General features: G+C 36.9%; 2 protein-coding genes across 2 annotated transcripts in view; one reads left to right on the forward strand and one right to left on the reverse strand.

Moving 5' to 3' along the window:
* The window catches only part of ACAD11 (acyl-CoA dehydrogenase family member 11), a 34,245-nt gene that overhangs the window by 2,871 nt on the left and 10,559 nt on the right, over window positions 1-20,815 (forward strand). Inside the window, exons 4-13 of the mRNA XM_013950777.2 lie at window positions 1,527-1,688; window positions 2,175-2,339; window positions 4,534-4,681; window positions 5,274-5,395; window positions 6,466-6,572; window positions 6,716-6,842; window positions 9,620-9,697; window positions 10,107-10,245; window positions 10,360-10,467; window positions 11,690-11,788. Of these exons, the coding sequence (XP_013806231.2) occupies window positions 1,527-1,688; window positions 2,175-2,339; window positions 4,534-4,681; window positions 5,274-5,395; window positions 6,466-6,572; window positions 6,716-6,842; window positions 9,620-9,697; window positions 10,107-10,245; window positions 10,360-10,467; window positions 11,690-11,788 (1,255 nt within the window). The remainder of the gene's footprint in view (window positions 1-1,526; window positions 1,689-2,174; window positions 2,340-4,533; window positions 4,682-5,273; window positions 5,396-6,465; window positions 6,573-6,715; window positions 6,843-9,619; window positions 9,698-10,106; window positions 10,246-10,359; window positions 10,468-11,689; window positions 11,789-20,815) is intronic.
* ACKR4 (atypical chemokine receptor 4) lies at window positions 13,754-19,293 on the reverse strand. The gene is made up of 2 exons (XM_013950778.2): window positions 19,261-19,293; window positions 13,754-16,657 (listed from the first exon to the last, which is right to left on the reverse strand). The coding sequence occupies exon 2, from the start codon at window positions 16,647-16,649 to the stop codon at window positions 15,579-15,581; it is 1,071 nt and encodes a 356-aa protein (XP_013806232.1). The 5' UTR covers window positions 16,650-16,657; window positions 19,261-19,293; the 3' UTR covers window positions 13,754-15,578.

Raw genomic sequence — 20,815 nt, forward strand, 5'->3', positions numbered from 1 at the left:
CCTAATTCTGAGTTTGTTTGCTGTACCATGTCCTTTCCTCTTGTGGGAGGAGGATTTGAATTCAGGCCTCTTCCCTTCTCAGCCTACTTAATCTGCCTTTTCTTGTATGACAAGTTCAAGTGCATGCCAATACACAGTGCAGAGTTTCAGGAAGTTTAGACTCCATGGGGAGCTCAAGCCCTGAGAAACATGACTGTGTGAAAATATTCCCTTATGTTTCCTCTTATGCGTTCTGGGACACCTGTAGTCTGAAATTTGAGGTCTGAGGAAAAGCATTCATAAGCATGGTTTTCTGATTGTGTAAGAACAACAGCATGTGAGCAAACGAAAGGAAAGTGGGAAGATTTTGGATTATCAAATAAATATATTTGATATATTGACTAAACTGTATTATGAAAACCAGTAATTCTTTCAGTTGTGTCAGAAAATACTGTTTAGCTAATAGCATTTTAATTACCTCTGCAATTCTATCCTGAGGATAGTCTAATAAATATAGATTCAGGAATAGTGAGATCATTCGAAGACTGAAAACAGTGTTGAGTCTGTGTTACTTATGCTGACAAAAGTGGTTTGACAGATTATTAGTGATTTAAGTAATTGCCAGTCTTATTCTGAAAAAATGGCTATGGGAAATGCTCCAGTCCCAATTCATAAAGACCTAGGTTTTTGATATTTTACACTTCTAAAATTCAGTAACAGTTTCAAGTGAATATCTTCCCCTGCCCCTGCTCCCAGAGTAAATATGTAGCTCCTAATTTGGCAAGTGAACACTGCTTAATCTAAGGATTTTTAAGCAATTGAGGACCTATTCTACTGAAGTTATTTTAAGATAGATTTTGCCTGTTAGTCATATCTCAGCCTGCCTCCTTTCTTGCTAAATATCAGCAATTTGATTGATTTAAAGCTTAAAAAGTTGCAAGGATATTGAGGAAGGAACTTTTTTTTTTTAGCCAATGAAAATTGGTAGAAAAGCACAATGAAAAAAGGACTGTAATGTGGTAGGATCTTTGCCCTGATACTGGGACCTGGCAGTGAGGATCAGCAGAGCACTGTTCTCAGCTTTGCTGTTTTGCTTCTGTGTCTGAGGCGCCTGGTTTTGTAGCCCCCACCCTCAAAACCTGCTGGGAGGTGGAGGAACCCAGGTCCTTTGTCAGAGCCAGTGACACTGTGTATCCAGAAGCTCAATGACTTCTGTGTTAAATTATTGTGTGACACAAGCTGTCAGAAGAAAAAACAGAAAGTGACGGGCTGCTTTTTTTAGCTATTGATGGGAATGGCCTACCTGGCTCATTCCATTTGGAACTCCTCCTCAGGGCTCAGTTTCCAATGGACATCCTGCGCACGAATGATTTGGGATTCCTGCGAATCCCTTCACCTGTACTGGGCAAGGAAGAAAGTAAATAAAGAAGAGATCTTTGACTGCACAGGGGGCATTAGTTCACTGCATTGCTTCTGAAATGTATAGCTTTACTTCTCTCCTCCTGTTGCATATATCCCACCAACTATCTGATTTATGATGCTTCTAGGGTCGCATCTTCCGAGACCTCTCACTGCCTGAAGTGGGCCCAGCAGAGCGTTCTGCTTTGTATATTGCAATGATAGAAACCTTGGCCCTGCTGCACTCCTTTGATTTGCAGTCATTGGGTCTCCAAGGATATGGCAGGGGACCAGGATACTGCAGAAGACAGGTACAGATCTTCAAACATTATTGTTTTGTCAAGTCCTTGAAGATTTATTTGAATTGCAAGCTAAAATATTAACGTCTTTTAAAAGTGACCATCATATTTAAGCTATTAAACAGCTTCACTTAATTCCATTATTTGTGCATATTGCAAAGTTATTGCTACATTCAAATCACTTTTGTAATGCTGTAAGTGGGGAATGGTATTCATTCACTTTTGGTATAACACTAGATTTGGACTACATAAATAGAATTGAAATAAGAAATAGAGGCGGTCTTCACTGAATCTTTTAATCTCACTATTCATCACGAGTGCAAAGCTACTGGCTTTTACTGAATTTACAAGTAACATAGTCAAAGCCCAGAAGCATGGGCTTCATAATTTTGTGCTTTTGAAAAAAAAATTTTTTTCTGAGGGGGAAAAAAAAAAACTTTTAAAAAATTGACTTGTCAGTCAATTCAAAAAATCTGTTGAAGTGTTTTATGTTTTTAGGTGTCAACTTGGAAAAGACAGTATGATGCAGCTGCTCATATGGATATTCCTGCCATGAACCAGCTGGCTGAGTGGTTAGCAAACAACTTGCCACCTGATGATAATGAAGAAACACTGATTCATGGGGATTTTAGAATAGATAACATCATCTTCCACCCAACAGAGGTATCTGAGACTTACTTGTACATGTTTAGTACTACATTTTGGTCCTCCATTTGTTTGTAGCCCTACCAGTTAGTGCAACATTTACATAGGTGTTTTAGTACATGATTTGTTCTATGTTAGTGTAAGGACTGCTTAGATTATGTGCGCCATGGGTATTGACCCATTCATTGTCTTAGCTGTGATTCATCACAACTGTTTGACTCTGTTCTTTGCAAATCATAGTGCAAATAATAATTCTGTCCTTTGTATACTGATATTATACATCTTAGAAAGGAACAGTAGAGAACTTAACTCTTCCACATGTTCTGTGCGAGGAGTTTAGTTACCTAATAACAGTACAGGTTTCCATTGTAGGAGTTAGTTATTCAAATCATTCATTAACTCTAGTCCCTACTTCAAAGTCCAGAAACAAAACATTTCATGTATATAAATCCTACTGGGTGCAGTGAAAATTAAGAACATGCTGAAGGCTCACTTCATTAAACCACGTAAGTATCTGATCCAAAACCCTTTGAAATCTGCAGTAGGACTTGACCACAATGGCTTTTGGAAAAGGATCTAAATGCATGATATGCGATATCAGTGGAAGCAAAGAAAAATTTGTCAAAGCTGTGTAGTTAAGGAACACATGTAGATCACAGAGACCATTAATGTTCCTCATTCATCCTTAAAGGAAAGGAAGAGAGATTTTCTAGTTTGTAGAAATACTACATTACTTGTATATCGACATAATCACATTTTCATTATGGTTCTTTCCATGTTACTTGCTTTGTTGTGAGCAAAAGATATGCCTGGTATTTGTAACCAAGACTCTGCAATACCTGCAGAAGATGGATAGGGTTTTGGACTTTAAAATAAGATAATATGAAAATATGATTTCTTTAAGGGACAAATTGCCCTTTTATGATCTAGAGAAAATAATTTTAAAATAAGCTGTGATCATCTTATCAGGCTTGGCAACCTTAACTCATAATTTAACTTTTTGTAAGCCAGAATATACACTTTCTGAGTTTTTTTTGGTTTTGTTTTTTTTCCGCTATTCTTGATGAGAAGGCAAGAGCAGACAGTCCTAAAATTAATTCTGAATCTATTCTGTTTCTGATGCCTCTTTGTAATCAGGAGTAAAACATATGCAGTTTTGTTATCAATAAAATAGCAACCTTAATGTATTTTTGTTTACTTTTCTTATAGAACTGTTGGGAGATGAAATGATTAGAGTTTATTTTGGCAAAATCTGTGGAATTTAAGATACAGTTGTGATTATAAGGATGAAATTAGTTTGCTCTAAAGTGATGGTTGTGGTGTAGCTGGGTATCAGGGCTGTGTCTGTGTGCATACCCAGCGCTCTGTGCCATCTGTTCCCTGGGTCCAGAAGGTCCCCAGTAGTCTCCAGAGAAATGACACAGGGGACTGACTTGAAAGAAGGTGACTGGTTGGGCTCCTACCCAGCTTCATAACAAAGCAGCAGATCCCAGCAATTCCCCTAAGCAGCTTCTGTTGCACACAGACCAACTGACAGACACTATTTGTAGGCTTAAATGTGCTGATTGTCTTTCTCGAGCAGAGATTTTGGCAGTCTCAGTTGTAGTTGGCAGTTCCTGTTGCCACTGAAAGAACTGACCAAACTGTAAATAGATCATTTCCTGTACATGCAGGAATGGCCACGTAGGACAGTCTTTCGTACCTAGTTCAAGATAATCAGTAGCAATGGATCATGCATAGACTGGTGTGGTCACGTAGGACTACAGGACAGCTAGATTATAAGAATTCATCACAGATTGTATCTGTGCAACATTATGAAAGACTAGAAACAAAAGAAACCTATCAATACTTTTACAGTTCTTTAGGATATTGTATTTCAAGCATATTTTGCATAAAACAGTTTAGAAGTTTCCAACAAGAAAACCATTACTCAAAGGTGTATAATATAAAATGGGTTTCTGTTGTTAATATGGCTGCTTTTCTGCCACTATGTGAATGGTAACTGTCTGTAGATCCTAACATTGTACTAAAAGGAATTGGTTTTGCTGTAGACAGTTACAATGCATGTGTGTAACTCTTTATATATAGTAACCTTGGAGCATATTCGAGCAAAACACCTGTTGGATATTAAGTGGATTGTGCATTTGTGGATATAGAGAATTCAACTTGTTTATCTCCTGTCATTCATGAGAAGTTTTTGTTTTTATTTAAGGCTCGTGTTTTGGCAGTGCTGGACTGGGAACTTTCAACTGCTGGTCATCCTTTATCAGATTTAGCATATGCCACTTTATTCTACTTTTGGCCTACATCTATTAAGGACTTAGGTGAAGGAACTGTCTTTTGTTTCAAAGACACTGTAGGTATGAAGCTGTAATTTTTTTTGTCAAAATGAATTTTTTGGTTGATTTCTATTTGATATGTTATCTTTATAAACAACAATAAAATGTCAAATGAATGAGCAAATAATTTTGTATTTGAAGAGAACTTCTCCATAGTTTTCTTCATTGCAGGAAATGTGCTGCTAGTAAGGTTTATTATTAGAACAGGTAATCCTGTTGTAATATGCTGTGGATTAGCCAGGGAATGTTACTTCTATAAAAGGTTATTTTGAAGCTTTCTTAGAGATACTGGAGGAAAATTTATTTAAATGTAAGCTTATTTAAAAAACAAAAAAAACAAAAAACAACTGTAGTGCAATTCGTTTCATGGCTGGGGTAAGGTGGGAAGTAGGAAGTGTTATGCTGGGCTGAAATTCAGACAATTCCTATTTCCTTTTGGCTCTTCATATGTCACTTAGCTCATAAGAGATGATAAAATCATGTTTTGTTTTGTTTTTTTAACTGTGTAAATTGAAGGTATTGAAAGGTGAAAAAGCTGTTCAAATGTTTGAAAAATAAGGTGGAAAAATCCTAGAAAATATTGAGTATCTTAAAATATTCTGTTGTTTTATAGAAACTCCTTCATTTGAAGAACTGATTTCCATTTACTCCCACTGCCGGGGTATTAGCACTACTTTTTCTAACTTGAATTTTTTTCTTGCTTTATCATGTTTTAAAATGGCCGGAATATTCCAGGTAATATGTTCACTGACATTTTCTGAAATGATGCATATTTTTATTATGAGTATTTGTAGATAATATTTCTTCAAAATATGAATTGTATTTTAAAAATAGCTGAAAACATTGTACTTCAGTTTGTTCCTTTAGAAGCAGTATCTTAGATGGTTATGACTGGTAACTCTCTAGGATAGAATTCTTGCTGCATGAAGCACCTTGTCTTAGATGTAGCTAAATTCTTAGGAGAGCAGGCTAAAGAAGAATAAAAAGTGGATGTGTGGATTTTTTGTGATTGAGGTGCCCGTGTGCTGGCAGTTTTGTCATTTGGACTTCTTTTTGGACTCTCCAGCTAATTTAAATCCCATATGACACAAACAAAGATGTTAGTAAGCTTCTGCAGCTCTCATAAAAGTAGATAGCATGATATGTAAGTCAGATCTTCTTGGTGCCACCCACAGATGAAAAAGAGGCTGTGTCAACTCAGCTTACTATGAGCAGAAGATGCACATGTAGCCCAGTCTTGACACATGCTTGCAGGAGAAAATAAGTTTCATTGATTCATTGTCAACAGGAATAATTGTTTATTTAGATTTTCAGCCACTGTAGGACATGCGTACAGTTTTATGAGAAGTTGCAGCATGAGTCCAGCTTAGCAAACGTGAGATAAGCTTCCTGGTATTAATTTGGAGTTAGAGTGTATGTGTGGGCAGTTAATGTAGTTGTGGATAATAATCATATATGTATACTGGTGTTGGTTGGCTTAAGGACAGGCTGGGCTTGCTTGCAGTATCATGTGCAGACATGTTCTTTTTTGCTGTACTAGTTCTTGTGGGGTTTAGTTTAGCTGGGGTATGTTGGTTTTTCTTTTGTGGGTGAAGCCTTTCCATTATATCAGATATGGACCAAAAACAATACTAACATATCCCAGTAAACTGTCTGTAATTCATAAAACTACATTGGCTGCTAATGTTTTTCCTACTATGTGCATTTAAGTTTTATTTGCCTAGCTGAAGAAATCACCTATCTAAAAGAGAGAGACAATTTTAAGTGCATAATTATACCATATATGCCTTTCCTTTTGGTTTTAGGGTGTATATGCTAGATATCTCCTTGGAAATGCTTCTGCAGAGAATAGTCATGAATTTGCTAAGATGGTGAAGCCTTTGGCAGAGAGGGGGTTAGAGCTCTCAAAAAGGTAAGAGATCTAAACTACTGATATAAGGTCAGGCAAAGCTTTTGCAACCCTTTCACTTATTTAAATGGCTGTGTAAGGCAGCTTATGTTGTTATCAGGGAAAATTTTGTTGTATTTGTTACTCCATTGGATGTTCTTCTTTAGATCATCTTTCAGCAGTAGAGCACACCACAGAATTTCGGGAGAGTTGTTCCATCAAAGTAGGAAAGGTGAAGAGATTCTGCTGAAGGTAAAGCAGTTCATGATACAGCACATATATCCGGCTGAGAAGGTAAAAGCTTTTAGTAAGTTTATTTATGAATGACCATTTATAAGTAGAGTTTACAAAAATGTAAAACTTTGTATAGAAGTCATGACTTTTTTTTTTTAAGAACAGCTTTATTTTTCACTCAGTGATACTTATGTTGGTACTTGCAAAATGTTACCATACATCATTATCGTTTGCATGAATCTTCTTGAAGAAATCAAGTGTTGTATGTGGTTTTAATAAACGCTAAGAATTACTTTTAAAAGCGGAGGAATACTTTGCTTACAGTTAATACCATGGCATCCTAACAAAAACCTAGAACTCTTATGTACTAAGTGCAAAGATGCATATTTATTCTGATGTTGTGCATGCACACAGGTGCTGTGTTACTTTCTTTAGTGAGCTCACACTATCTTATATCTCATAAATTCTAAATCCTATTCCAGACTTCTGTCTTCACTTCCTTCTTGAGTTTTTTTGCTTTTCAGTTCCAAGGAAGAAGTAAAATCATGGCACAAAGAGCCTGACATTTGGATTCCTTTTATTTTAATTGACTTAGAATGTCACTGTAGTTAGGATGCTTAGCCTCTCTCAAATATTTGTTCTTTTTTTCCTTTTTTTGTATATACTCTGAGATCCTTTATTGAAAGTATTATTTCTGTGAATTCTGGTGTGTTGTCATGGACACCAGATCTGGCAAAAAAAATTGTTGTGACTGTATTACACATCTTCCTTTTTCCTGTTCAGAAATTGGGAGTAGCCAGAATGCAGTTTCACGAGACAGCCTCATACTAAGTATGGCATTATGCCTACGCTGTTTCTGTGCTCACTGTAGCTCACTCCATTACTACATGGCTATCTTCAGATTTCTTGTTAGAAACTTTGGAACTAAGTTAGAGGAAGTGAGTCTTCTTCAACTAATATGTGGACAAGCGTGTTGTTCCCGTGATTTTTCTGTTCCTGTAAATCTAGCCTATTCCTTTATTCAGCCTTTATTCAGTATGTGATGGGACAGGATAATTTTTTTCACTTTTGGTTATATTTGGAAGTATCCTGAGCTGTTGTTATTCTGGAAAGGTAATGTAATGCTCTGTAAAGTATTTGTGCATAACTTCTGTGACCGCATGTGGGCTTTTTTTTTTTTTTTTTTTTTTTTTTTTTTTTTTTTTTTTGTGACTCTGTAAATCTCCTATTTTTAAAATATTAGGCTTCTGGTTTTTGGCCTCAGAGGGAAATATACTCTGGGTTATCAGTTCAGAAAGGAAATTGCTGTTTTTAACCATACAATGTTCAGTGCTTCTGTTCCTTGTCTTTTTTTTTTCTTTTGGGTATTATTTGTACGATAATGAACATGATTCCATCATGTATCAGTGTAGCCTCATTCTTGGATATATCCAATACCAGTGAAGGTTTGCAATCAGGTAGTGGAAATATCGACAGAAATCCATAATTAGAGGAAGGGAAAATGAGATGAAGCACTTTACTTCTTTATCTAGTGAAATATTAAAAATGGTTCATTTGGAAAGCTGGTTCAATTTTCAGCCTAGTGGAAGCACAGATGACATTTGTTGGAGAATCGGGTATTTCTTTGGTTGGGTGTTTTGTTGTTGTTTTTCTAGTCAGGCAAAGGTGTAGAGAGCATATTAATCTAAATGACTTATGAATATACCTGCCTACCACAAGGGATCTGTTGGGAACAGAAATTCTTGGTATCCAAAGTTTCTTAAAAGTCTGTCTGTAACTAGTTTTGGATTGTTCTGGAAGGAAACCTTTTAAATAAGTAGGTGTACTTGCTTTAAAAACAAGCAAATGAACCACAAATAGCCATGAAAGTTCTGTAATGCATAGTGGTGTTTTTGTAAGTTATTTCTGACAGTGGGGCTTGCAAAGCAGGACTTGTAGGTTCTAGTTCTGAATTTCTCTTATTGTATGATTTTTAGAAAAGTCATTTAATCTTTCTGTGTAACTAGCGTAATAATTATTCAGGGATTCCAGATCATCTTTCACACGGCTTTGCCATGAAACAAAGGGAATTGTGTAATATCATAAAATCAGCATACAAAAAATGTTTACCTGAAATTGGAGTTTAGAATTACAGTTCAGTGTTCCTGCAGTGTTTGTAGAAGAATAATAATACAGGTAGGGAGAAGAGAGAGTTCTTAGGCACTAGTGTTTTTCATTCTAAAACTAGTTCTGGGGCCAACTTTGAAGTGCTGTGCCTTGCTAAAGTATACTTGTCAAAATACTAGGTTTACTAAAGAGAACACAGTTGTATATAGTACTAATACTCACTCGAGAAGTTATTTTGACAGAAAACCTGCATTCTTTGTGGTTTTGCTCTGTTAAAAATGATTAACTAGCTTGTATATCTGAATGTTGTGATGAGACACCTGTACGTTATGTGCCAGTATATCAGGCTAAGTTTTATCTGTTTGACTTTTGGGTTTATTCCTCCTATGCCTACTGTTGGTGCCAGTTACTTGTATCTTAGAAAACATTGTATCTTCTACTTTTCTCATCATGTGTTTTAAATCACTCCAAGCCATTTTCATGTGTGAAATGTACTGATTGGAGTCATCTCCATGATGCATTTGACATCTTGCAAAATAAGTAGATTGCATTTTGATTTTTGAATTATATTTTTAATGTGTAATGCAGCCAACTATATGACAGAAAGATATATTGAATACTTTGTTGTTAGTTCCTTGAGGTGTAAGGCTGGGAAACAAACCATGTAATTACTTGTGTATGTTAAATATCATTATTTATTTAAACAGCAACTTTTTAATTGTTTCTCTAAGGAAATAATAAAATACTATGCTGGACATGGAAATGCTGAGGAGAAATGGAAGAAACCACCAGTGCTTGAGAGACTGAAGGTACTGGATAATAAATATTCTTGAGCGCTGTAGCAATAAAAGAAACAAAGGCACTGACATGGAGAGTAGGAAAGTTTGCTATATGCTGTTGGAGAAGTTACTCTGACTTCATGGAAGGAAACAGTGAAGAACAGTGACAGGAAAGAAAGAAGTAATTAAGGGAAGCATGCAAAAGGAGATGAGAGATACAAATGAAAGAGGAGAAAAGCAAAAGTGAGTTCTGTGAAGGGTGTACCTAAACTTTAACTCAAAGACTGTATCTATTGAAAATAACTATTTGGAAAAAAATAAAAGGTCAGATATATTGGACAGCGTGCTAGGCAGGAAGGAAGAAAATGGGTAGCAGGCCAAACTTCATTGCAGGATGAAGGTTTATTGCTAGTGTTTTTTCCTTTGATTCTTTTAACAGGAAATGGCAAAAGCAGAAGGTCTGTGGAACCTTTTTCTCCCAGATGTCAGTGGTCTCAGCCAGCTTGACTATGCGCTAATAGCTGAGGAGATGGGGAAATGCTTCTTTGCCCCTGAAGTTTTCAACTGTCATGCACCTGGTTAGCAAACTCTGTGCCTTAACTACAGTACTGAGAATGGTATAAAGGTGGGCATCTTATGCCTTACCAGTTTGTGTGTCTCTAGAAGTAAACATGCCTGCTGATTTCTTACAGACACTGGAAACATGGAGGTCCTGCACATGTATGGGACTAAAGAGCAAAAGAAAGAGTGGCTTGAGCCTCTCCTTGAAGGGAAGATTAGTTCTTGTTTCTGCATGACAGGTAAATTTTTCTCCAGAAGAGAGTTACAGGCAACTGGCACAATTTTTGCAATAGCTTATGAAAAAACCAAAAGTTATTATGTGTTAATCAGTTAATGCAGATAGTTCCACTGAGTCTGTGAGTGTGAACATGAAAGCATCTCTGAGGTATGAGTGCAAAGTTAGGCAGCCTTGCTGTACTTCTGGAGCTCCCTATCTGATAGTTGCCACTTCTCACTGTTATGTGGAAAGCAAATACTAATTATTGTATTTTCAATTTATTTTTAGTAGTAGTAAAATATAGGTCATTGTACAAACCAGATTTACAATAGCACTTACCATTTTGTAATGTGTTTTGGGGATTCTCTAGAAACATACATGTAGGTACAAGTATGACAATTGTGGTTAAAGTAATGTAGTTTTGCGTTATGTCATAATTGGAGCTTTTGTGGTATAACCCTAAAAATAACTTTTGAAACACAATACATTTTCTTTGTCATTAGCTCAGCATTATATCCATTTTTACTCTTGGAATCTTGTGGCATTCAGCACCTCTGAAAAGCTTGACTTTTGATATAGGAAGGTGACTTTTGAACATGGGATGTCAAAATTTTGGCCTTCCTGTGTGAGCAGGAGTTGAGAGAACTCAGTCTTACAGAGCTGGACCCTTACTTTGCCTATCCTGTTTCACTCTGTTCCCCAAGAGTAAAAAGATGCTTTCACTGAAAACTTGAGAGAAAGTGGCCTAACAAAGAAGTTTAAGGTGAAAGGAGAGAGAATGAATCTTTCCTGTTCAAGATCATTGCTGACACTGCTGGCAACCAATTGATGTAACCTATTTCATAAACCAGTCAAGCTCCATCATAAAAGAAGTTTAAATCCCTTTACTTTCACTTGAGAGCAGCCTAGAAAAACAAAGGCTGAGAAGAGATATGACTGTTATCTATAAGTAGTACCCTGGAAGGGGTAAGGATTTAAAAACATCAGGAAAGGAAGAAGGTTATTTAATATAAAGGGTAGTTTGGGCCCAAGAACAAGTCAGCTTAAGCTGCCTATGAATAAAATGTTATAAGAAAATAGAATGCCTTTGACCACCAGCAGTGAGGTTCTGGAAACAGCTTTTCTGCTGGGAGCAAAATAGTGTGTTTACAGTATATGTAAATCCGTGTATTTGTGGTGGTAGTACTACCTGTATCCTGTTGTTCGGTGTGTTATTTTTTTATTTATTTTTATTTTTAACACAGAACCTGATGTAGCTTCAAGTGATGCCACCAATATGCAATGCAGCATTGAGCAAGATGGAAACAGTTACGTGATCAATGGCAAGAAGTGGTGGAGCAGCGGTAAGCACAGAAAATTTATATAAGAGTGGCTGAGTCTAAATTTCTTTCTAAGAATTGGTAAAAAAAAAAAAAAAAAAAAAAAAAAATTTGCATTCCAGCTCTGAGATGAAAAATTGTCTCCTCTTGAGCAAAGACAATAGAATGTAAAACAGCAGAAAGCAGAATCAAGTCTTTGTTCTATTAAAGTCCAAAACTCAACTCTGATTTGGATTTTCAGGCCCTTTTTAGAACCTCTGAATTTAGTTCACGGAACAAATGCCACAATTGTTCTTTAAGTTATACCTTTTTCCTTCAGGTAACTTACACGTTTATAGTGATAGCCTTTAAACTTTGTTTTTATGAAGCTGTGCCTGTCAGCTTGTTTGTGAGATTTGGGTATACTGTCTATAATTAAATTAAAATTTGGCTGTTTTTAAACAACTCTGATACTGATTGATTGGCCCTTACTGGCAATTTTCCTATATTTTTCTTCCCAGAAAAATCAGTGGTTTGCTTGGTAGATGATAAATGTCCCTGTCAGTGTAGTGCAGTTACTTTTTTACCAAAACATATGTGACAGCAACTGGAATATCATCATTTCCTGGGAGTTTGGAAGCTAACTGAATAAAATGAGCTGCTGACAGGAGATAAACTTGGCTGTTTTAATTATGTACCTTTGTGTGGGGAAGCTACATACTCAGATACGCTTGTGCAATACTTAGACTCACCAGGAGATAGGGCTCTTTGTCTCCTTTCCAGTATTTCAGAGCTGGAGGTAAGGGGAGGTATGATATGTACATCTTGCCTCTTCATCGGAGAGTGTCACTTAATAGCTGATTACACTTGCTCTGGGACAGCGTCTCCCACGTGTGCATTGCAGTCCTCGAGGGGATAATGGGAAAGTTTGTAGGAGGTCACGCACAAAAGATAGTACTAATTTTACGAGTTACATGAACTATAAAAAGAAGAGAGAGCAAACGTAAGAGAGCATGATTTGGCTTGTCTTATTTCTAATAAAAATAATTAGGACAGATTTGTATAAAGACAGACGCACAAAAGGCACATACATGTGGCTGTGTTCCAGTCAGAGCCTTCTTTTCTGCCTTTTGTTTGTTTTGTTTTGTTTTTTCTTTTGGTCTGAGTGGAACTTGAGGATCTTGGCTGTTTGTCTGGGAATTCCCGAAGCCTGACAGCCTGGTCAGTATGTTGCTCCAGGAGCAACCACTCTGCATGTGTGAAGATAAACCATGAATCACACATGCAGGAAGTCAGTTGCCTTGTGGGAGAACTGAAGTCCCTTACTGTGCTCTGCAGGGGTACTCTGCACTTGCACAGTAAATACAGTATGGCTTAAACATGTCAGACTTGCAGTGTATGAGCAGACCATCTGTGTAGCACATCTGTCAAGCACTTCTGACTTAACAGTTCACGCTCTTGTATTTCTGCAAAATACTGGACAGAAATTCTGTAAGCTTCTGCCATCCAAAGAGAGAGAAGAGGCTTGTGTCTTGTTTATGCTACTGTTGTTCCTTGTCTATCATTTTAGAACTTTTTCTTCCAGTCTGTAATTGTGTAATCAGGAGCAGTGTCCAGGAATGAGAGATTCTTGCTAGCTTTCATAAGCAGTACATGATGTGGGGCAGTGTGGTGTAACACCACTTTTTCATTTTGAAAGCTAATGCATCAATGCATTTGAACTGTCTCCAGAAACTCATGGAAAACTGCTGCTTTCCTGGAATCCTGGTCAGCACTGTGCAGGGATTAGCTTTGGTATTCCTCTATGAAAGACTGTAAATCCCACCAACCATGAGCTCCAGAAGGAGTCAGAGCCTTCCTCATTCATGAAGCAAGGCCTCTAGTCTTTGCTGATAGATAAGTACACACTTGTGATGAGAGATGTCAATACTTACTAAAACAAAGTAAGCATAAAGATAGCCAAAAAATGGAAGCCAATGCACTTCTCATATTTTTACATTTTATTATGTCTTCATATATTTTATTTTAGATTATAATTATTGCAATGTCTGATTCATTTTACAAATTCCTACTAGAAATTCCAGGCCCCGTGTCAGAAGATTAGCTTAAAACTTTTTCTTACATTCTTTCTAATACTTTGACTATACTATTTTGACATTTACAAGGCCAAAACTTCACATGGTGCCATTGTATAGCCAAGGAAATAGTTGAAATTTTATGCATGCTCTAGAGGAATAACACTTGGAATATGAGTGCTTGTTAGAACTCTGGGCAGAGCAAAGACAATAAAAAAGACTGAATAAGTAGGTAGCACTTGTATATACACACACACTTGTTGATTTCTTTTATCACAGTGAACGCAATCTTCAGTTTATTTAACTATACAATTCTTGGGCAAATCTACAGTGCATTGCCTCTCTTCATGACATTAAGTGAACAATGTGTAATCTCCCCATTGTGGAATCAAATACTGGCCTCCCATCTTCTACCTTCCCTCTTGCAATCTTTTATCAACTGATGTCGTTCCTCATATTGTATTTGTACTGAGAGTCTCTAGGAATTCAGTGACTATCTAGGGTTTTTTTTAGTGCTAGGGACTTTATTTTTATTACATTATCTTCTGTATCAGCTGCATAAGTTTTTTTTTTCTTGAGGCTATCCTTGGATATCAAATGGAGTTAGTTTAGTTACAAGAGGGATGTGCTTTCACTCAGAGATATACATTTTATGTACACACACATATATATGAAGGACTATAACTGTCTGCATCTGGCTCTACTGCATATAGTTTATCCTCTTCTTTCAGCCAGTGATTTGAGTTCTTTGAGCTGGGTATAAATGCTCAGAGCCCTCACTACACCTGTAAAATCCACAGACATGCAATAAAGGTACATCTAAAAGTCTATATTTTTGTAATAGATCATAGGGCTCCCTGTTCAAAATTAATCTTAATGTGATAGCTGAAAAATGTAAGGCCATTCCTTGGTTGCCTTGATACTTGTTGCCCAAAGATTTTGTAAGAGTGAGAGGAAAGCTGAGCCATTTTTTAGGAAGTGACAAGAATGAAATCCTGGATAATCACCTCATATGAATCTGAAATCAGAACCAGAGATCTGGAATGTGCCTCTTATGGGACACTGGGCTTGCTGAAGTCCAGGGCGAGCAGAAAATAAAAGGGAGACATGAAAGGTCTTTTTAGGTAGTTACAGAGAAAGAGTTGTTGGTTTTCATGGAGGGATGTTGTTGTTGCTATATATATGTGGAAACACGCAATAGCTTTTTTTTTTGTTCTTTTTTTCCTGACTTAATTCTCAGCTGTGAACTGCTGCCTCATTTCATTCATTGCTGCAAGGGTATCTATGGGATGATAGCTAGGGAAAAACATGAAAATTATTGTTTAGGCAAATGTTCCAAGCTGTTACAAAATACAGAAACACAACCAAAGTGTTACATTTTAAAGGCATGAAAATTACTAAATTTTGGTATAAAAGTTCCTGTACTGTGGTTTTATTGCTGTTGGTTTCTTTTTCCATTTTAGGCATGTACAGATTGATTACTCAGCTATATAATAACCTAGTACTGTGACCCTTTAAAATCTTTATTATTTTTTTTTTAAGTAACTATCTCCAGTTGTTTCTAGCACTTTCGGTATACAGTTCTTGCCTGATGCTTGCTTTTGATCAACATATTCCATTTTGAACTGCATTGTAGTGTCTTGGCTAGTTTGTAGGTCCAGAAATTCATCTGAAAGTTGACTTGCAAAACAGATGTGGAAACAATACCACTTTAATTAGTAAATAATTTCTTTGTTATATAAGATAATGAAAGTAATTATCTATATAGTGAAGCTAATTGTTTCTTCTGTATGGTCTTCATAATTCATAGAAATTTCTTCAGTTATTCCATTCTGTTGTTGCCTTCTCCAGTATCCATAATTTTTTGCTATTTTCATAATATGCATTTTAAAAGAGGCACCCAGAAAGGCATACAGAAGAGGGTTCAGGCAGGTGTGAAACAAAGCTATGCTCTTGGTTACCTGAAGTGCAACATCTATAGTTTTACTTGCATCACAGTCAGTAATCAACAGGTAGATGGTATCTATGGCTCGCCAGAACTTAACAATGTTGTAAGGCAGTTGAGTAATAATAAAAGTGGCCACTACTGCCAGCAGAACTATGAAGGGTCTAGATTTTTTAGCATTTGGAGATCTAAAGATTGCTTTAGCGGTAGCTGAATAACAGGTCAGCATTACTAGGAAAGGAAGCAGAAATTCCAGGATAATTTCCAGGATTTGAATGGTTGCTTTTAAGAGTGTTTCCATGTTCACTGGAAATACAGGAAGGCATTCATTCCTGTCATTGTATTTCTTCACTTGGTTAAATATCAGTTCAGGGATACTGAGCACAATGGCAGCCAGCCAGACCCAGATGCAGGTTACACTGCACTGTTTTCCAGCTCTTCTATGACCTTGGGATTTGGAAATGGCCCTGTATCTATCCACACTGATGCAGGCCAGGAACAGCATGCCAGAGCTGAAGTTCATGGTGTATAAAGAAGAAGCGAGCTTGCACATTGCATTTCCAAGTTCCCATCCCTGCACTGCATTTGCAGCCCAAAAAGGGAGAGTGAAGAGCAAGAGCAAATCGGCAATGGCCAGGTGCATGATGTACACATCTGTCTTAGTCTTTGGTTTCTTGCAATAGGCAAAAATTGCAACCACTAATGAATTGCCAGCGACTCCAACAGTGAAAGCTAATGAATAGAACACAGGGAGGAATAATTTACTGAAGTTTCTTACATCATCCTTTTCACAAAGCAGCTCATATGTGTTGTAATCTATCACAGAGCTGAGATCACCCTCATCCTCAATCCAGTAATCAGTTGAGTTGTTCATATCCCAGCCCATGGCAAAAGCTGCAAGACAAAAAGAAATACAACTTGCTTCCAAGTTTTAAAATTTCTGTTGAAACCTAAAATCCTTTCTCAGGGTTGCTTATAAATCTCAAATTTAAACAAGTTAGATATTAAGAAGGCATTTGCAAATAGTCAAAGTACTAGAGCTGATACAAAGAGCTAGACAGTGATGGAGGCAGACCAGATCAAGTCTCAGCTTCTCATGTGAAATGGGTAACTGACCATATCTATGCAATGCAAAGTAAAATGGATTCGCTTGAAATGTTTTCATTAACCTCAGCGTTTGAGGCTGCGGAGGCTTGGAGTGCACCTCACTGGTTACCACGTTTCAGCTGAGGAGCCATCATTGCTTAAACTGCTCTGACTCAATTATGCATGACTATATTCTATTGCAAAATAAATTTGTCTGCACCTCTGTAGAGTTGTAATTATGCTTTTTTCTCTATACAGCCTCAGCAAAGCAAAGCAGTACTGGTTAAAGGCTCTGAATACTATTGCCATATAGTGGATAAGGAATATTAACAGTTTAAAGCTGAGAGGAAAGTAGTGGTATTCTGTGCCTACTCTCATATATTTTGGCAATTTGGGATACGAGTATAATATAGGGAGAGTGTGCTTGTTTGCTTCTCAGGCACATGTGTACATACCAATCACTTAAAGCACAGCTGTCTAGTGGAATCAGCAGTGGAACTTGGTTTAGTCTCCATCCCACGCAATGAATGGCTTACAGAATCAAATTAACGTGGGTACACTGAATCTTACGGCTGGAAACTTCTCAATGTTATGTATGGAAAGGAATCTTATCGTGTACAAAACAGCCCACAAATTCCCAAACAGTTCAGAACTTCAGCTGTTTTTTCAAGTTCATCTCGTGACATGACTTAGTAAACACTAAGGTTATATTCTCACTGCTTGTTTAAGGTTGAAATTTTAGTATTCTTATCTTCAGACTGAATCTTAGGCAAGCCATGTCCTACAGTATATTCTTTTCTTCCTGTAATTGTGTTCACTTACTAATTTGCTGAAATTCCTTGCTGAAAACTGCAGTCCTGCAGTACCCCATTTTCTAGAAATAAATGGGATTAAGATTTTTCAGCAACAGTGGCAAAAAGATGCTGAAAATGAAAAACACATTCCTCTTTCATCTTTGGCAGTATTTCAGAATTTGAGGCTGGTATTACTGAAAACAGATTCTTATCTGATATTCTGCCCAGAGCTACAATTTGGCATTTTCAAATTTGAAAAAATTCCAAATACTATTTCTGTTTTTTAAAGAAAGGTTTAAATGGAGGGTTGCCAAACCCTTATAAGCAGTAGCTCCTCAACAATTTTTGGAGTGTTCTGTCTACCAGTAAGAATAAATTACTGATTGATCTCATATTCAGGGATACAGACTAAATAATTAGAAAGGAATGAATAATTTCCATCCTTGCCTGATATTTATATTTCTTTTTCAGTGAATCATCTATCTAAATTTAAAAATGTATGCTAGTTAGAAATGAACTATTTGGCTTGGATTTGATCCTTGATGACTTTGTTGGACTTTTATGTTAATGTTTCCAAACACTTCCCACTTAAATAGAAACAGTAATTACTTTTTGAGTCTTGTCATCTGACATTTATTGCTGCGTAGGTGAGGTGTGCAGAATGGAAAAGAAAGTAATTCTATTCCTTGGTTTGGCAACGGATATGCATTCCATGCCCAATGATCCACGTTAGCAGGATTTTTCAACAGCAGCAATGTTTTGCAGCTTTATAGTACTTTTCTAGGAGGAGATTCAAACATAAGAAGCAAACGTTCCTGTTTCACCAGAAGAGAAATGGAAGTACAGAGAGTTTAATCCACTTAGTCAAGATTAGAAGAAAATTAAAAGTTAAATGGAAAAGATTTGGCTGTGCTGTAAACACTTATTACAGAAGCCATCTGGGAATGTTTAATCAGATTGGATCACTGGCAGATATATTTGAAAGCAAAATGATAGACAGACTTGTTGGTGCAGACTTTAAGAAGTGTGGGTACCACGAAGCAGTTTGGCTGTGACAGGGAGCCTGCTCTGCTGCCTGCTTGTGATTTTTGGCTGATCTGAATTCCTGGCAGAAACAAACTGTTATCTAATACTTAATAGTTGCTATTCCTCTCCCTTAAAATAATACAATCATGTTTTGCCTAATGTTTCTATTCATATTTTTCATTCCTATTCATTTCAATAGACACCTGTTTTCTAGGAAGTATATTAATAGACAGCTTTTCATGTTTTTTGCAGAATTATTCCAGGAGTTACCAGCTTTCCGCTTAGATACAAATTCAGTTTTTCTGTGTGTTTGAACTTGATGTGGGATTGTATGAATACATTTTGAATGAAGTTAATATTCCTAGTTTAAACAAACAGATTTTTTCCTTTGGAGTGAATTGATCAGTAACCTGTTCTACTTAAATTAATTTTAAAACTTGAAATATGGAGGTGCCCCAGTGAAACCATGATTCTCTGTAAAGCCAACTTAGGTAACTTCCAGTAAGAGCAAATCCCACCTCTTCTACTTGCATGTAAGGTCAATATACCACCATTAATATACAGATTAGTAAAAATTAAAAGGAAACTAACCTTCTTTTGTCAGCAGACTGGTAGCAGGTACTGCAATTGAGATGTACTTCAGTGAAATGATCCGAGTTGGTCTTACACATTACATTTTGTCTTCCAGCACCACACCCTCATCTGGAAGTCAGTTGCACTTTCAGTTTAACTTGCCACTAAAAAAAAGTCCTGTTTTTCTGGAAACCCTTCTCAGTATGAACACTCACGTTTCCTGCTTTCCTCCCTGTTCCAACTAGAATGCAAGTGCTCTTTGGAAAGTCAAGACTCTCTTACTATTTCACTCTGTAATAGCTTGTTTTTACCTGAAAGCCCAAACATTTTGTATAAAATCAAAAGCCTTTTAACAAATCACATGTTTGAAATGTATAAAGGAGAGAAACAGGGAAGATCAGTTTGGGGCAGAGTCACCAATAGAGAACCGGTATATATTTTCATCAGGGCAGTACTGCAGTTTTGATGGCTGCCTATACAAGGTTTTAAGGGATCCTTATATCCCATTTTAAATAACTTTTTAGCAGGGTATAATAGAAGGGTGTGGGGTTTTTTTGAGGGATTAGGGGGTGGCTCTTTCAGTATGTGGCTATGTGATAGTGAACAAAACCAGGAAGATGGTAGGGAAAAGACATAAAAGCAAGTGGTAAGTTTTTTAACCAGAGTATAAGCAGATAGTCCTGCACCCTGTGAGAGAGTTCTCAGGGACTTGAATGTTACTACAGTCAGACTCATAATCAAGTTAGTGTTTGATAATATTTGTACAGGATCTGCAAGCAAGGCAGGAAGGCAAGAGGAAAAATAAAAAGATACTGTTCCTTCCATTTGCAGTGTGCTGTCTAGATTATAGAAAGTTGATACAGTTACAGGAAAGGGAAGATGGAAAAATTCTGCAGTCACATGCAGATATTATCTCTACACTGAGGCATGGACTCTCATATTAAGAATTCCTAAAATGACTGTATATTACTTAAATTTGCACAGTCTGCTCAGCATCAGATTGTTCTCTTGTGTATGCAGAGTATCTGGAGCTGCCTGTAGTCTTCTAAAGGTTTTGTTCTGTATTGATTATCCTATATCCTGTAGCAGCAGTCCAGTGAGTTTCAGTAAATGCAATATTGTTACCAAATAATAGAGATTTTGGGCAGACCACAGGTCAGGTTTTGCTTTTTGGCATGCTGACTAAAAAGATGGCCCTGCTACAGCTGAACTAGCCATCTGTCTGTGTTTAAGCTATTTTGGAATATGTGAAAGGAAGGAATTTCAAAATGGGCCACGAAGAATGCAACAGGCAGATGCTTACCAGTGCTTCTAGCTTCATTGGGATTCACAAAAAGAAAGCAAAACAGGCTGGGAAAAGAATTAGAGACCATAGAAAGTGTGCAGTATCATGCATATTTCTGTAATGCTTTCATCTTGAGTTATCACAGCACTTTACTCGTGTTCTTTGCAATAGCAGATAAGGACATTTGAGTGACTTCTAGCATCCCTGCTTCTTGCAAGGAACATCACTGCTTAGAGGCCTGAGCTAGCTCTCTTTAAAAAGCGGAGGGTATCTCGCAGTTCTCCTAAA

Source organism: Apteryx mantelli, chromosome 2 (assembly GCF_036417845.1).
Source record: "Apteryx mantelli isolate bAptMan1 chromosome 2, bAptMan1.hap1, whole genome shotgun sequence".
In the NCBI taxonomy this organism is placed as follows: domain Eukaryota; kingdom Metazoa; phylum Chordata; class Aves; order Apterygiformes; family Apterygidae; genus Apteryx; species Apteryx mantelli.